Raw genomic sequence first — 18,702 nt, 5'->3', positions numbered from 1 at the left:
TAATGTGAAATAATAATGTTATTTTTTAGGAAAAAATTATTCTTTTAGATATATGTTGAAATATTTATGGATTAAATATTAAATATATTAAATATGCTGCAATTCTGGGATTTGCTTCAAAAAATGTAGTGCACTGTTGGGTGAGGACTTGTTGGCCATGAGTTGCTCATTGTTAAGCAACAGATTAATGAGAGGTCACTGTCCGTTATTGTCTCTACTATTGTGTGTGTTTGAATTTTCTCTAGTTTAAAAAAATAATAAAGGGAGGGAGATACTGTTTCTCCCTAAATGTTTACTAAGGAGTTTAGTCTCCTCTATCTCCCCTTTCTCCTCTATTCTCAGGGGCAAGAATTGGGCAGGTTTACAAAGTATGGTGGAGCTTTCACTTAGCTTCCAGTCGTCTTTCAGCCACTTAGCTGGTACAGTGAAGTCAGAGCACTCCAGGCTTCGACTGCTGTCCATGTCATTCCCCTGTTCCCTAAAGTCTTGTCAAAACACATTTCCAGTTACAATTGAACTTAGGGACTGTCTCCAAATAAAATTTCCATAAACTTCCAAACTAAACAACTCCAGACTTGAGCCTTGTATGTATTAGCTATTTGTGGCCCTTCCCCTGTAAAAAGTTGAGTTTTTGTTTGCTTTCTTTTCTGATTTTCATTGTGACTTCTCCAATTGCTAAGAAAGATAATGGATTTAACACAAAGATAACTTTGATCATAACCTATGCTGGAATCATCATTCAAAAGAACAGCTTTACTTTTTCCTATACATCCCATAATCATTTCCAAAGAAATTGACTGGTAGCCCCTAAGGCTTTTCAACCGTATCATATTTTAGATATCTCTGGCCTGGAAATCAATTGTACAGCTCAGAATGTTATCTGAACCCCTGATGAGCAGTGTGGTCTAAGAAAATGGCAGCTAGAAACAACCAGCTGCCTGTAGCATGCTGAGCATTGATTTTTGGCAGCATGGCTAGCCAGAAGCAGGAGAGGTCCTTGAACCACTGGGCACAAGTTCCAGAGTGGCATCTTCTCAACAGAATGTTTAGAGGTAATATGTTGCCAAGAGAGAATTTGAGAGGAAGCATTGTATAAGCAACACAAGTTTACTTGTACATAGAGAAAGAGAAAAGCCACTTTTCACCTCCTCTCTTTCATTCCTTCCATCCACCAATATAAGTCTGCCTTAAATCACCTGTGCTTCCAGCCTTTCTGAGGATCTTCACCTCCTGCCTCCAAAAAAGGACAGAGTTGCCATGTCATCACAGTGTGACCACACACACACACACACACACACACACACACACACACACAGAGTTGATTTGGTATAGGGGAATGACCTACCTCAGTATGGCCCCATCATCATACCCTTTTCCCCAGCCACAGTGATTGGACCGGGCTACTCAGACACTTTCCACAGGAAAGATTTCATCACTGGAACTGAGAATATGAGGACTTTGTAGTAAGATATAAAACATAAAAACTGTATTGCCATGCTTTCTACCATGTGGGGAAAACCACTCTGTAGTTAAAGAGGAATAAAATCGAACAAAGTACAGAGAGAAGCAGAGAATCCTGATAGCATTCCAGTCCCTGGCTCCAGTTGGTCTGCTGAGCCCTGCCTCACTCTTGACCTTAGGTTCTGTTAGATTCAATAATATCCTTATAAGAAACTCCTCCTCTTGATTCAAATTACGTTTCTGTCCCTAACAGCTGAGCCTTAATATACAGCAGATGTCACACCTGATTGCACCTATTTGCAGACACAAGAGAAGCTGAGGCAGAATTCAGTCCACCTTGCTCAGAGGCACTCACAAATGTAGTGTGAAAACTACTTATGAGTCTCCTTTGATTAAAGTTAGCCTGGTCGTGTTTGTTATGGCAATTAAAGAATACATAGCCTTAAAGTCTTTTCAGGACTTGGGTTTCTTCTTAAAGAAAATAAATCAAAAGTGTTCATTAAAAGATTGATATAAAAATGTAATAATTCTGAGGTTAACCTAAAAACTTAGCCTAATCTTCCATGGGAACATTTGTGTATGTGTGTGTGTGGGTTTTAAATTCCACAAATATTACTAAAATGAGCAGCCGGCAGAAAGATGTTTTAAAATATTCTGTTTCAGCTTGTAAAATCTCGTTTTATTACAGAATTCTTTTGTTAAAGGCACAGCTACGCTGGGTTGCTGCCAGAGTGATGGGATTTTAACAGTTCAGTTAATTTTAAAAGATTTACAAATGCTGGGTTTCAGAACTTCTGATGGTAAAATGTACTGTGCACTTTAAAAAGTGCTTAAGCTCATGCCACATCTTGTGAACTTATATTGCATCTGCAAATGAGTGTGCACATGTGTGTGTTCATGGATACACACGTGTGTGTGTATATACACAGTTGTCTGTCTACATTAATATGTATGTATGTATATGTTTATCTCAAAGAGAACAGAGTTGGGGGAGAGAGTAGGATGAATCTATAAAAAAAAATTCAGAATTTCCCTTGGCTTTCCCATTCTTCAGTGTAAATATGGAATGAGTACAGAAGATATCTTGAACACACTGTAGCAAACGTGGTGTGGGTTTATTTCCAGTTAGAGACCAGCATGCTAAAATGGAGATGCTTGTTCCCAAGGGGTAGCCTATCTAAAATCTAGTGATTAGATCCCCAAATGAAAAAGTACACCCACAAGAGAAAAGTCTTCAATTTTCTCTACTTTACAATATTATGCAGTGCTTTTATGTGTATATTTTATCATTGACAATAGAAAATACATTAAGATTGCAGAATAGCTTCCACTGTATCATAATCGCCTTGTGTTCAGTTTGACTCCTCTCTGAAAAGAAAAATTCTCTTCATTAGAAATGTCTACAGGTCTCTTTCCAATGATACATTTTTTTATGTTTAGAAATCTGAGGAAAGTTCACCTAGTGTAAAACGATTAGGTAAAAGCATGGGTATGGTCTTGAAATTTACTAAATACACATACTCAAATTCACTCAATTTTATATCTTTAGATTTTAAGAACTTAATGAATAATCTGTGCTTTAAACGTTCACCATTAGCTCTTTAAATGTACCAACTGCCATATTTCTGATAATCAAGTCAGTCCACTAAGTGATAATTTAAGGCACCTTTTAAATTAAATTTTTTAATGCTTTATTATCAATAAGCAGTTTCATCTACCTTCTTTTCCCACAATATCTTCTGTATCTGTTGATTGCTCTGATGGCCCTTTCTCATAGTTTTTAGTTTAGTCTTTGTAACTAACAATTTTTCAGCCTTTATTTAGGAAACTTTCTGGCTTTTTCATTGCTGAACTTGACATAAACCTTTGCAGTTTTGCTAAGGAGTTTGGGTAACATAAGTTAAGAAGGAATAGTTAGGCTCCATAATCCATTAGGTAATGGGCTTAAGGTCAGAAGAGAGAAACATATAAGTATTTTAGTTAAAGCCTTCATAAACTGAATTATCTTTATTCCCCACCTTAACTTGGACTATGAGTAACTAATGAAAATGATTGCCCTGTGTGGCTTTTACAGGTACTTGTAACTTCTTCTAAGTTATATCATGTATATAATTATTTCATTATCAAAAGGTAAGAGCTGTATCTCATTATTGGCTTTCAAATCAGTAAAAACAAAGATTTTCCTTTTTTTCTCCCCATTTTAATGGAAATGCAGTACAAGACAATAGGCCATATAATTTTGCAGATAAGAAACCCCATCAGTTTCTAAATACCCAGTGTGTAATGTTATTACCAAACATCAGAGTCTACATTAGGTATTTAAATCTGAAAATTCATTTGTGGGCTAACTAAAACGGCACGTAGTTAATATATGTCATTTGTAAATTCTTTTTTTTTTTAATGTTTTATTTACTTCTAGGAGAGAGAGGGAGAGGGACAGCGTGAGCAGGGGAGGGTCAGAGAGAGAGGGAGTCACAGACTCTGAAACAGGCTCCAGGCTCTGAGCTGGCAGTAGCACAGAGCCCGACGCGGGGCTCAAACCCACGAACTGCGAGATCATGTCCTAAGCGAAAGTCGGACGCTTAACCAACTAAGCCACCCAGGCACCCCTGTCATTTGTAAATTCTAATCTTATGTTGGGTACTTGGGTTTCTTGTCCCTTAACTAGTGTGCTTAAATTTGCAGTCTTTGTGTATTACTTTAGCTTTTTTTTTTTTTTTAATAAATGAAATAGGATATTGGTCTTTGGGTTCCTCTTCATGTCAGTAAAGACTTAAGTAAGTTATACCTTGGGGCAGCTGTTGAATGTTCATAAGGTATAAGAGGAAGGTCTAAGAAAGCAAAAACTACTTTCCCTTTACAGTGATAAACTCCACATTATAACTCCTGTACTCCTCAACTTTGATAATTCTAGCCAAATTACATTCTTACAAAATAAGATAGATATTATGAAGCATTCATAGGGCTTTAAAAGGTTTGAAATATAGTAACTATAGACCAGTGGCTCTTAACCCTTTTCAGTTAATGGTTTCTTTTTAAAATATGATGAACATCTTTCTAGAAAAAAAAAGAAAAAGTATATATGTAAGTTTTTAAGGATTTCAGTATATTCTTAGATCCATTTGGACCTTAGGTTAAAAATCTTTATTATATGGCCAATAAACACACAAAGCTGGTAAAGATTTTGCATAAAATATGATGTGCATAAAGTAAGTATAAGATAAGTAATTATCTTCTAAGTAATCTTTTCACTTCCTGTCATGTGCTGATGGCATACTTAGTGTTTGCTCACCAGGACCTATCTTCATATGGCCCCTAGCTAGCTACAAATTGTCAAGTCATTTTTGTTTTGTTTTGTTTTACATAGATAGCCATTAACAGCCATATTCTATAAAATGATTTTAGAGATGCCATGCAAGACTGCTGATCAGCTATACCAACATGCAGCCGCTCAGAGAATGGAAAAAGAGAAAAGAGCTCATTATAGTTTAAGACTGAGTATAGGGTGGGTGAAATGGGCAAAGGGGGTCAAAAGGTACAAAATTCTAGTTATGTAATGAATACATACATATTCATTACATGGAGCTGTAAAGTACAGCATAGTGACTATAGTTAATAATCATGTGTTGTATATTTGAAAATCACTAAAAGAGTAGATCTTAAAAGTTCTCATCACAAGAAAAAAATGTGTAACTGTGTGGTGATGATAGATGTTATATACTGTGATCATTTCATAATATATACATATACTGAATCATTATGTTGTACACCTGAAAGTAATATAATGTCATATGTCAATTATAGCTCATAAAAAGGAGGGGAGGCTGTAAAGGAGGAAAAGCATCTAACTCCCAAATATTCTCCTTTGTGAGTGCTCAAAGATCCTGAGCTGGACAAAATGCAAAGAAGGCTACCCAGGGCATCCGTGAGGCCACAGAGTTTCAGAGGAAACATTTTTATGTGTGTGTTAGTAGGGCAAGATGTGAGGACTGGCCATGAAGATGGCTGAAAGGAGAGAAGACATAGGGTGTGGTTTAACACCACTGCCTACACCCTCCCCCTACCCACTCCTCAAGCTACCACCTCTCTATCTCTCACAGCACTGGCAGAGAGGATCAAACCCTCCAGACTTAAAGGAGAGGCTTATAGCTGACCTTTCTTGGGTCTCCTCTCCCAAAAACATTCCCTTTCCTGCTCTTCTATCCTCTTTGCCTGGAGCCAACCTCAAGGTCTCCCATTTATGGATGCTTTCTTTTACCCAGAACTGGTACCTTTTCCAGCTTTCTGGACATAGCTTGGTCACCAGCCTTACAGGATTCACAAGTACACACCTCCACTTAGGATGACCTTTTGTTCCCAAGACATTTTTACCTTTTTAGTCCATAGTAGACAATTATCTTGGCTGCAAGTTGTCACAGCAGGAATTGTGTGTGTGTGTGTGTGTGTGTGTGTGTGTGTGTGTGTGTGTGTGTGTATTTTTTAAAGGCAAAGGGGCTCCTGGGTGGCTTAGTCTGTTAAGCGTCCGACTTTCGCTTAGGTCATGATCTCGCGGTTCGTGAGTTCGAGCCCCGCGTCGGGCTCTGTGCTGACTGCCAGCTCAGAGCCTGGAGACTGTTTCGGTCTGTGACTCCCTCTCTCTCTGACCCTCCCCTGCTCACACTGTCTTTCTCTCTCCTAGAAATAAATAAAAAACATTAAAAAAATTAAAAAAAAAAGGGCAAAAACTAATTTATATCACTGTTCAGAGATGACCTCAGCAGGAGACCTTTATACAGACTCTCAAAGGTCAAGGGACATGCTAACCTGTTAGGTTGGAGAGTAGAGCAGAACAAAGGCTAGAGACCCTTCATGGGACCTCTAGTCTAGTGAGAGAGATAGACATTTACCACCAATAACTCTATATGCTTCCTAACAACTGTGATAGGTTGGAATAGTTCAAGTTGCTACCAGACCATAAAGCAATCAATCAGTCCTGGGGAGATAGTGAGGTTGCCTCCAGAAATGCTTCCCAATGGAAACATTTCCCTGAACCTTAAAGAGTAAGTAGATAAGCCAGTACTTTGCACATCTTGCTCCATGAAAACATTTTGTTTTCTTCACTGCTGTATTCCTGTGGGTACATTGTATCTGGCATCTTGTAGGTGGTCATAAAGACTTCTTGAGTAAAGGAATGAATTAGGGTTTCCCTGTATCTGCTTGCCCTCACCACCCCTTCCCCTATTACATGGTTCCTGCTTTTTGCATTCCCATACCAGTTGGTGTGTTTTTTTCAAAACTGAAAATACTCTCTCTTTTTTTCTTATATTGGTTCAATTAATGTCAGAAACATTTAAAATTCCAATAGGCACATATGGTTGTAGAAATAGAATGAAAACTCCAGATCTTTTCCTCTGTGGAATGATAGATTCATTTGTAAATTTTAAAAAAGTGAAAACTAGAATGGGCTTCTCCAAGCAGGTAATAATGAAAGGTTGCACACTTGATTTACATAAACTTCAGCGATATGTACAGAATAACTTTAAATCAGCAAAATTAAGCAGCCAATGGGGTTTTCCACCTTCTTTAATGTCATTAAGCTTTAGTGTGTTTTTACATAAATTCTTCTTTTCTTTTGACTCAGTACTACCTATGGCATTCTAGATCGTGACCTAAACATAATCCTAGATGGATAAATTATCATAAAGCTTATTTTGCAGACAGTCCAAGGAATTTAGCCTAAGGGCAATAGGCAGTCCCTTAGATCTGAAGTTTGCCTACCCCCCCTAAGATCCTCATTTCTAGCCTCATCACTTAAAATTTGTTCTGTGATGTGACACTGTAAAGTCCCCTAAAGCAAGCGCGACTCACTTCCCGTCTGAATTCCCTTCTCCGGTCCTGTTTTACGCTGTAAGCTGCTTTCTTGGCTGTTTGGGGCGCCCCTCTCCGTTTGTGCGTGTGACAGTCAGACTTCCATCTGCTGCTCTGCGGGCTGGAGCCTGCTGCGCTCCCTTCAGTCACATCTTTCATGCCCGGCCATTCAGCCACCTTTCAGCACGTCTCAATGGGCTGGGGAGAATGGGCCCTCGGCATCCACATGAGCACATAATCTCCCAGGTAGCCTCCTCCTTGAAGCACCTCCAGTGCACGCTGTTCGCAAACAGCAGGACACCACTCTCTACTGGGCTCCTAATCCCTCCGACACAGAGGGGAAGGAGGTCGCGGGGCTGTGAAAGAGAAAAGAAAGGCGAGGGGGCGGGCGGGCGGGAGCGCACACAATGTCGGCCCGCGGCCGCCAGCGGCTGCGCCACAATCAGCGCCAGCTGCAGCCCAATTAAGCTCAACAGGTCACAGGTGTTCCAGACAGGCGATGCTTTTAACAAAACCACTTTCTTGAAAATACCTAAGACTTTTTAAAGCACTGCAGCCCATTTCTTTCGGTGGATTCTTTAAAGCTATTTAGTACACTTGAAATACAAAGAAGCTGAAAGGCACATTGAGGCCTCACTGGAAGGCGCGCTTTCTTCTTGCCAAACAGCGGGAGCAGCAGCGCGGCCCGCCGCGGGGCCCGGGGAGCGCCGCTCTGCGTCTGCGTGGACTCCGCAGCTGTCCGAACCGGCCTGGGCGGCTCTCTTCGCCGGCTCCATCCCTGCGGATACTCTGTCCAGTACCGTGCCGGTCACCTGCTCGAGCTGGAAGCTGCCGCCTGGCTGTGTCCCTGTACTCATACACTGCAGTCCCTAGGCTGCCGCGGCCGGTTCCCTAAGACCTTTGAAGCAGCACTGAACCTTGGGGCTGATTAAACTAGGTACACGGGTGCAGCTATCCAGAGCCGCGTTCCTCACCGTCCGAGGACATCCTATAAGTAAGCCTACTCATCCGGCATGTCTAAAATTGCGACTCTTTTTCTCCCCAGATCTGAGGCCCTCCTTTTTCTCCCCAGGTCTGAGGCCCTCCTTTGCCTGCAGACTGGGGTGCTGGGCACCAAGCAGAACTTCAGCTGTTGGCTAGGCTGCCTCCAGACCTTTGTGACCCTCCTGCCTTTCTTGGAGGACACAGATAATCAATGCGAGGTCGTGAGGAACTTGATGACGGTTAAATTAGAATTTCAGCTGCCTGTTGGAAGTGAGCAAGCAGTCCTTAGCTCTCCCATTAGGCCTACTTGGGCAGCATCCCTTTTCCTCCACACACTCATGGGCATGTGTTCTGATGTCCTTCTCATAATCCGGTTACAGCCAACAGAAAAGAAAGGCACATACTCCCCAAGCCTTATTTGGAAATTGAAACAGTTGTACTTAAGTTACTGTTGCGTTTCTAATCTGTCAATGACTAGAAAAGAAGATGGTGCTCCTGTTAAACTGGAAAGAACAAAGGCCAGGGTGTATAGCACAGTGTTTTCAGGTTTTTCTACCCAGTGATTAGGTTTTGGTAAAGTCCTGGCCTTGATTGTTTATCACATCATTTTTTTAAACTACTACTGCCTGCTTAGAAACCACGTGGGTTTTCGTTTTCGCAACATGCCTGTTTCTCTTTTACTAAGCTGAGCCACCTGTTTAAACTCTTCTTGTCTCGTGCATTGGGGGAAAGAACCCTAGGCTGTGTATAAGAGGTTTCATTTTTTTTCCACAGTGAAGTAGGACATTGTTCTTATGCTTCATGGCATTCAGAATTCTGCACAATTGCCTCTTTTGCCCTTTTGCATTTAAAAGTGAGGTAATTAGATTTCCCAAGGTTCAATGGTCAAGAGCCTTCTCATCCTGGGAAGTTGCTTCCCCACACCCTCCCGAGTGGAGTTGTCTCACGTAATCCAGTTATTGCTGTTTTGTTGTTCTAAAGGCACTGCTTTTTCAGAGGGCAAGCATGGCATGAAAATTCATACTCCTATGTCCTCGTCCATTGCCGAGTTACTTTTTACCTGCATTTGAAAATGATTACTGTTTTCCTCAGTGACTTTGTTTTGAGGATTTCTAAACATTTTCATTAAAAATCGTTTCCTACCTGTTAGGAGCTCATTTCTGATACACCTTGATAGAGCGTTCTTGCTTTTTATGTCATTTTTCAGGTATCTGATAGCTCTATTATTATTGCAGAATAAATGAAAAGAGAATTTTCGGCACGTTGGCACCAAATAAATGGTGTCGTGGCCACTAAAACAACAGTGTGTCTTAGTTTAGCTCTGACACTGAAATCTTGGGCCCACTCTGCTTGTCTTTTGTCTCATTTTCTCATTTTCCCAAACAAATAATACTTTCACTTTTGCAGCAAGGCACGTAGACATCTTAAATGTTTGGGTATCAATTTTTTAGTCAAAACTGAAAAAGAACACAGACTACAGACACTCAGTTTTACAGAGCCAGCCAAAATGGTGTTGCTTTTCCAGCCTAATGGCGAAAGCAACTTTACTGGTAGTTGGTTAATAATTCATTTAAATAATCTAGTCTGCAGCCTATGGGGGAAGAGGAGGACATGGTGAAGGGATTAGGGAAAAGCTTCCCAAATCCTTTTTGCCAGAGATGTTAATGCATTCAAGTGCCAAGAGTTTTCTTTCTAAACAGGTTGGTTTAACATTCCAGACAGTCTGTGATTCAAATTCATCTATTCATCTACACATCTTCTCATGAGGTTCTTCTGTAGCCTCATGGAAGAAATTCAGCTGAATTCCCCCATCACTGAACAGACCCAGATTCTGTGTGGTTTTGAATGTGAGGCCAGGAGAATAATGAGTTGTGTGGTCCCTGTATACGCTATAGAGGTATATATACATATACATACATACATTATCTCATTAGGTTTTCTTACAGACTTTAGAGCTAGTAATGATAAAGCTCCTACTTGAAATTAAAAGCCTTTGTCAGTTTCTATAGTATCCAGTCCCGATTAGAGAGAGATGTATTGGCAAATTTAATCTAAAAAGACCTTACCCTTTCCTAGCTTAATACGGAAAAGAAAATCCTTCAACAGTCGATTGATGCCAGGTTATTTTCATCAAATAGGACAAAAGATCACCATTTGCACAATTTTGGGGGTTTTATCCCCAAAGCTTCCATTTCAGTCCTCTAACCTAATATATATATATTGCTGCATTATTAGTAAATTTTCAGGCATATTTCTCCATTACAGTGCAGTTTTTCCCATGACAACACAGTAAAAAAGTTCCTGTCCTCATGTAATGAATTTTGATACCTAAGGAAGCATCCCTCAGAATAACACAGGCATAGTTGTATTCTTGATAAAATTTCTAATTTCTTTTACTTCTAAGGAAGTAACTAGATTTAAAGTAGTTCCCCAGACTAAAACATTGCTTAAACTAACATATATCACAGTGTGAAACAATTTTTGTTACTGATGTTATCATTCCAAAAACTTTAAGTATAACTTACAAGGTGTAGGGTATATAAAACATGGGTAAAAATATTACAGAATATAGACCAAATATGAAAAAGATGCATATAATGTGTACTCTTTGGAAACTTGTTTGTAGTTAAGGAACCATTCAGTTCGATTGAACAACTATGCATTGACCATTTACATCTCCAGAGCCCAAATGTGTGCTGTGGCTGCTGCCCCTTGACCCCATTAAACAGACTGATCCTTCTCCAGTCTCTTTATTTTCCCTTTCCCTCTTTTCTGTATTCTGGAATAGGAGAGAGCAAAAGAAAAAAAGGCTGTGGAATAGGCAAAAGCCATATTGTGCCGTGATTGAATTATTTTGTATCGGTCAACACCTTCCAGAATGTTTGCTGAAGATCACCAGTAACACAAAAGATCACCACTTAATAGGCGTTCTGCCAAAACCAGGGCAATGAGAGAGTTCTGTAGGAAACCCCGAATTAAAGAAAATTAAGCAGATTACCATTGCTAGGCTTCATGAAAATCTTTAAAATTCTGCCGTGCATTGTGGGAAACAGAGTATATGCACTGTTACCTAAAACTTAGTTGATCATGAAATACTTGTTCCTCTGAAAAGACGCTAGTATGGAAAGATAAACGCCCTGAGAGCAAGCAGGAATGCTGCCTTTGGCCTGAGAAGTATGGGATCTTTGGAACTCATGCTAAAGGGACTCCAGAGCAAATAGAAACCAGCCATTGTGAAATTTTTGAGGAACCTCCACATTGTTTTCCAGAAGGGTTGCACCCCTCTATGACCCAGCAATAGCACTGCTAGGAATTTACCCAAGGGATACAGGAGTGCTGATGCATAGGAGCACATGGACCCCAGTGTTCACAGTAGCACCCTCAACAATAGCCAAAACATGGAAAGAGCCTCAGTGTCCATCAACTGACGAATGGATCATGAAGATGTGGTTTATCTATACGATGGAATACTACATGGCAATGAGAAAGAATGAAATCTAGCCATGTGTAGCAACATGGATGGACCTTGAGGGTGTTATGCTGAGCAAAATAAGTCAGGCAGAGAAGGACAAATACCATATGTTTGCACGTATAGGAGGATTAGGAGGCACTTAACGGAGGACCATGGGGGAGAAGAAGGGGGGAAATAGTGGGGGAAAGAGAAATAAACCATGAGAGAGTCTTGAATGCTGAGAACAAACTGAGGACTGATGGGTCGGGGTGGGGGGGGAGGGAGATGGACATGGAGGAGGGCACTTGTGGGGATGAGCACTGGGTGTTATATGGAAACCAACTTGACAATAAACTATTTGTAAAAAAAAAAAAAAAAGAAAGAAAGAAAGAAAAGAAAAAAAAAAGAGAGAGAGAGAAGAAAAGAAACCAGCCATGGTTTCCTCCTAAGAATACTCCTAAGAATACTTCCATTTCAGACCTACCTTTCTATTTGGGTTAGGAGAGAGAACCAATAATCCAATTGATGCTTTTCCTTTTGGAATTTCTAAGAAGCTCTTTCATGAAGAAAAAATAAAAATAAAGGAACTTTTAGGAGTTATTCTCTGTCAGCTGCTTGTGAATTGGATTTAGAGCTTTAGAGATGACTGTCAGTGACTAGCCTTCACTGTCATTATGGCCCACATGACTTCTGAAAACTATCATTGTTATTTTTAGTGATATTTTGATGACAGAACTTGTCTTCTCTCCCTCTCTCTCTCTTAAATTTCATTTTGGCTACTGAGACAGAAAGAGTACCATCTCTGGTCTCTTTCTTCCCACCTTGCTGTTTCTTTGGTTACTTTATCCCTCCTGCTCAGAATGTCCTTTTCTCCCCTATACGCATATCTGAATTCTGTCCTTCCCACTTCAGTTTCAGAAGCAGTAATTTCTCTCTTCTTTTCATACCAAAAGCACTTTTCCTTTTGCCTTGCTTAACAGTACCTCTAATGCCATGCCACATTGGACAATTGATGTCCACTTCCTACTGGTTTGGGAGTACCAGAAGACAGATACCACGTCTTAGACATCTCTCAGTCCTCTACCTGGCCTCATCTAGTTGTTGTACAGAGTAGTTATTCAGATGATGCATTGATGAAAGAGTGGTTAATTGTTTTTAGTGTCTTACCTCCTCTCAGTTATTGGTTGTATATTACTAAGCAAATATGATAGGAAAATAAAAGTGGTAGAAAGTATTGCCTAATTGACTGGTTCTTCACAGCATCCCTGATAAATAATAGGAAATAGGAAAACATTTATTAAAGCAAGTGTTGAATTTAGACAGTCCTTCTGCCACTCTGGAAGTGTGAACAACTGTGCTCTTCTGTACATAGGAGACACCTTCATATGCGGTATTTGAGTACCAGGATTCAGCTGCTCTGTTTCCCTTGTCATTGTCTCTCAAAAGGTTCTATGGGTCATCTCTTTCTAACAAACATTGTTAGTGCTCTCGTCAAAACTCCGTCCAGCTTTTCTAAACCTCACAATTTTGTAGTTCTCCAAATTGGATGGAATTGTTAATTAAGGGTCAGGCCAGTACTAAATATAGTAGGGGAATTACTCTTGTGTGTTAACATATGCTAGAGGCTCTAAGTTACAAACATCCACCTTTCAAGTGTCTGTTACTGCTCTGACCACATCTTGCCACCAGTCCCCCCACTGTCACTGCCCTGGAAGCTGCCACATAAATGCAAAAAGCAATTTATAGCTTAGGAAAATCTGTAGACAGAGATGTGAAGGAGAGAAAGCTGATCTGCAAGAGGAATTGCTTAGCGTTGCTGACCCCAAGGACAGCCTTCAAGGCCTCAGTGAACTGTCTCTTCCCACTACCTACATTTAGTATGCCTTGTTAAGCTACCTGAGATTCCAGCGATTAGAGGAGTATAACCATTTCTCCTTCTCCCAGTTTGATTACTGTATATTGAGAGAGGAATAGCCTAACTAGACTATTGGTTCTCTTTCTCAGATGTACCAACAGTATGAGCTACTCACTATCTGGCCATGTGAACCAAATTCAGGAACCTGGAGAGGTTCTAGACAGCCTTGCGGTCACCTCTCCTTTCCTCAGCCCAGCCTCCCCATCCCCCACCACCAGCTTTTACTGTGCTTATCTGCCCACACCATTTGCCGTGCTCCCATCAGAAACTGCACACTATTAGTGGGATATCTGAATTGTACAATTAGGCAGGGCTGGGAGGGGGGGAGGGGCAGGGGAAAAGTGTTCACACAGCAATTAATTAGTAAAGTCATTGGTATTGTCTAGCACGTGTGGTACGTAGTCAGTAACGTCTGTAGTCATTAGGTACTGGATCCAATATTCTCTGAGGTAAGTCTCAGTTATGAAGTATGCAAGACATGACACTGGCCCAGAGCTGGTGACTTCTGTACTCCGCTTAGCCTGGGGAAGGACCCACATAATGGAAACATTCCCTGGACTATCTCACAGGAAGAGCTAAAAGTCCACCAGCCAGCAGGAAATTCAGGCCTGTCTGTCTCTTCCACTGATCCGTCTTAAGACTTTCCTTGCAGCCATTGCTTTCAAATTTTCGCCGTTAACAGAAGTGCTGCTCAGAGGGAGGGAAGGAAGGGGTTGAGGCTTCCCCCCACTTTGTTCCTTTTTCCTCCCTTCATGGAGGCCCTCAAGGGCCTTTGGAACAGAATGGAACCACTGGATAGCCCGTTTACCATGCTAGGCATTTCCTTTGCTTATTAATTATTATATCTTGTTTTCCAAATAACTCTTTCTGCACCAGTATATGTGATGAAGTTATTTTACTAATCCCTGGAAGTTTTGGTTTTTTTTTTCTTCAACAAGTTGGTAGCCACTCTTTTGGGAAAAGCATTAACATGCATAAGCACTATAGTCAACTTCAGTGCTCATTAATGAAGCCCAGAACTAATAGTTACATTGTCGTAATTTGACAAAGCCATCTAAATCTATGCATGTTTTTTGAAAGCTCCCTAAACATGCTGCTAAATCCCCTAAAAAGCTACTAAACTGCTTTGGCAGCCATTAGCCCAGCATAAGCAGAGGAACTCTTTTCAGTAAGTGAACAAACAGAGAAAATATGCTGAATGGCTGGACAAATGTGTTTCAGCTGGCCCTTTCACTTACCGATATAAAGGTGCAGTCAGTATCAATCACTGTTTTCCCTGTTGCCCTGAAAATCACAATATCTCTTTTCATCCCACAGGCTCTTTTCACCACAGTAATGTGTCTTTAGAATGACACTGGCATCAGCCTGCTTCCGCTGTCTGAAGTCCAGAGAGCTTAAAAATACATTTCAGGATTCAAGACTTGAACCTTCCTCCCCTTCCGTTTTCCTACCGCCCACTCTGTCCTCCCTCCCTCTGCATCCACTCCACCGCCCCCCCCCCCCCCCCCCCCCCCCCCCCCCCCCGCCGCCCCATTCTTTTCAATTCTTGCAGCTTTCCTCACTGGGTAAACAAAATTCACTTCTCTGTTCTAATGCAGCTCTCCAGAGTAAATGTAGAAAACTATCTGATATTCCCAAGATTTAAGAACTTGTTCAATAGATGCACATAAAGAAATGCTTTTACATGTCGGTAATACATCAAAGGTTGAAAGGAATGTGGAAATTCTATGCCATGACAAGGTGTGCTGATGAGCAGGACTTCACTGTATATCGGAGTATCTCGCTCCTCAGCCCTCACCCCCTATCACTTGGTTCTTACGTGCCTTCACTGCACATACACACTCAGCTTTTGTCATCTTGTATTAGAAGCATGTGCCTGCGTGTCTGTTCCACCTTGACAGTTGTGGGCTTCTTAAGAACAAATGCCTTATGTTATATATCTTTTTGCCGCTCCTGATTCCGAGTACGTAATACCTTGTTTTGGAATGAAGGTGATTACTTTTTGTCCTTTTGAAAACTGAAGTGGAATAACCATGAAGATAAATGCTGGCAGAGGTGCTTCTAGTTGAGGAAGCGGTTACCATAGATGAATATTTGAAATATTACATTTTACAAAACAGTGTTGATTGCCTTTTCTCTCCCTTTTTTTGTGTTGTATGTCTGTTTTTGTATGTTTTGCTTCAGATTATAGCCGTCTGTAGAGAGGCTGCTCTTCTGGCTCTGGAAGAAGACATTCAAGCCAACCTCATTATGAGAAGACATTTTACTCAAGCCTTGGGCATTGTGACACCCAGAATTCCTAAATCATTGAGACGTTTCTATGAAGAGTATCAAGAGAAGAGTGGGCTGCATACACTCTGAGAAAGCATGCATATTCAGTATGCTAAAAACGCTTTCTAGAGAAAACTCGTTTCTTTTTTAAACTGTCTTGAGAGTGTCCAGAACAACTCCTCATAAGCAAAACGTCTGAAGTTGAGAGGCTTCAGTGTTTAAAGACATTTTAAATCCTATGGATACAATGAAAACGTCCATGAAAAATCTCTGCACACAAGTTTAAGTCAGTTTTATCTGGAAATGTGTGCTAAGTTTTAAAAAGCAAACTTCAGCTTTTTCGTTTTTGACCTAGTTTATGCATCTCATGAAATGCTTTCCTCACTCCAGAATCTGTTTCGCGGCATTGCTAAATGCAGGCTGTGCGCATCAGTTTTATACAAGAACATAGAAATTGTTCATGTGGATTATGGCACCTGAGTGGCTCAGTCATTGAAGTCTCCAACTCTTGATTTCAGCTAAGGTCATGATCTCACAGTTTGTGAGTTCAGGCCCAACATAGGGCTCTCCACTGGCAGTGTGGAGGTTGCTTGGAATTCATTCTCTCCCTCTCTTCCTCCTCTCTCTCTCTCCCCCCTTCCTTCTCTCTCTCTTTTCCTCTCTCCCTCCCCCATGCCTCCTACCACTTAGTCCTCTCTCTTTTAAAATAAATAAGAGAAAATGCATGAGGATTAATCTATAGTGAGAAATATTTGCAGATCATTATTTTTTTTAAAGGCCAGCCAGTGAAATAAACAAATGTACCAGCCAAACTTATGTGGCCTTGTTTCCAGATATGTATTTGTTTTTATTATAATTCACACCTACATGTTTGCTTTGGCCTTCTTAATCTCTGCTTATGGCAATAAAAAAGGAGAGAGAGAGAATTGATAGTTATTTCATGTAATGCCCCTTGCCAAGTTTAAAAAATTGGAAACATAGGGGCACCTGGGTGGCTCAATCAAGTGTCCAACTTCAGCTCAGGTCATGATCTCACGGTTCATGATTTCGAGCTCTGTGTTGGGCTCTGCTGACAGCTCAGAGCCTGGAGTCTGCCTCTGATTCTGTCTGTCTGTCTGTCTGTCTCTCTCTCTCTCTCTGCCCCTCCACCACTCATGCTCTCTCTCTCTCTCAAAAATAAACATTAAAAAAAATTTTTTTAATTGGAAACATAAGCCCAGTCTAGGCCTAGAGCAATAGACTTGTTTTGTTTTGTTTCGTAAAATAAAAATAAATTGTATGTTCATGTTTTAATTTGCACACATTTTCAGGTTACCAATAAACTTTTTCATTTCAAAGAAAAACCAAATTGTACTGTTAGTCATATTATCTTATGCTGCGTTCTAAATATGTGTATTTGTGCTCTTAATTATTTATCCTTGGACTTTCTTGACACTTTAATAATCCATAAATATCTATGAAAAACTATCAGAAATGGATTCCCTGACTTCCAGTGCAGAAGCTGGCAAAGGAAAGAATGTGCACTTACACGTGCGCACTGTAGATCTTTGAAAATTTCCAGAAAGACAAGTCAGGCAAGAAATACCTGATTGTCAAAATAAAAGGACTATACAGTTTTGTGGTGGTAGATGTTCTGAAGTCATGTCTCAACTGTCTTATCCTTTGACTATCAAAAATAGATTTGCAAGGCATTTTTTTCCCAGACTACCTTGGTTTATTAGTGTATACACAAAATCACCCAGGGGACAAAGAATATTACTACTGTTGAGAGCTCTGTTATCAAATAGACACTAGTCACATATGACTATTTAAGTTTAAACTTCAATGAGTTAAAATTAAATAATATTAAAAATTTAGTTCACCAGACACGTTAGCCACAGTTCAAGTGTTCAGTAGCCATGTGTGGCAAATGTCTGCATGTGGACAGAATAGATTGTAGAACATTTCCATCACTCAGAATGTTCTGTTGGTTTCTGCTGATTTAGAATAGAAGGCTCACACAACGAAATAAATAAGACCTCGAAATTACCTTAATGCTTCCCATTTTCCCTTTAGTTATTAGAGGACCATAATTTATTCCCTGTAAGTGCCGGGGGCACAAAACAAATAAGAGAATAATCTTATCCCCAAAGGCCTAAACAGAAAAAAATCTTAAGTTCTCGTTGCCAATAAAATAAAAAACCACAACAGCAATCTTCACCTGACATAGGCTCTCAGACTGGAGGCTGGATGATGGGGAGGAAGGGGGGAATCTCTACAAGGAGTTCATATGTTAATGGCCGCTCAGACCCTTCAACCCGTGTGAAGTACGAAGTTATAACTGAGCCTCATATAGAATGCCCAGGTCATTAAAGACCACCACCTTCAGTGTAAGGGCAGACTAGAGAAGAAATCCTTCTGCCGGCCAGAGAGGCCACATGGAGCCCTCTTGACTTAATCCGTGCTTTGGATTAAAAAAGAAAAAAAGAGGCTCCTCTGAGAATTCTGACTACGAGCTTACCTGACCACAGCTTCCAGGTTTGAATCTGCACAACCTTTGTGATACAGAAGCTTGAAGCCTAAAAATTAACATGAAAATATGGATCCAAGTTAGAGATATACTTGGGGTGACTAGCAGTTGCAGTAGTCGGAGGAACATACCCTCACCCACGCCACAGAGGATTCCAATGGCCGAAACCCTGCTTACAGAGTGTATAATCCCCCAGGCTGTGGAGCACGGGAGCCTCACACTCTGCTGCGGAGCATAAACTGGTACAGCTACTTTGGAAAGCCA

The 18,702-nt window shown here is 40.6% G+C and overlaps 1 protein-coding gene across 1 annotated transcript in view; it reads left to right on the top strand.

Annotated features, from left to right (window-relative positions):
• The window catches only part of SPATA5 (spermatogenesis associated 5), a 323,817-nt gene extending 307,358 nt beyond the window's left edge, over nucleotides 1-16,459 (top strand). Inside the window, exon 16 of the mRNA XM_039241597.1 lies at nucleotides 15,843-16,459. Within this exon, the coding sequence (XP_039097528.1) occupies nucleotides 15,843-16,019 (177 nt within the window). The 3' untranslated portion in view covers nucleotides 16,020-16,459. The remainder of the gene's footprint in view (nucleotides 1-15,842) is intronic.
• Nucleotides 16,460-18,702: the final 2,243 nt, after the last annotated feature.

Source organism: Hyaena hyaena, unplaced genomic scaffold, assembly GCF_003009895.1.
Source record: "Hyaena hyaena isolate Hyena2069 unplaced genomic scaffold, ASM300989v1 scaffold_198, whole genome shotgun sequence".
In the NCBI taxonomy this organism is placed as follows: Eukaryota; Metazoa; Chordata; class Mammalia; order Carnivora; family Hyaenidae; genus Hyaena; species Hyaena hyaena.
The sequence above is the reverse complement of the archived record's forward strand: the minus strand, read 5'-3'. Positions and strand labels throughout refer to the sequence as shown.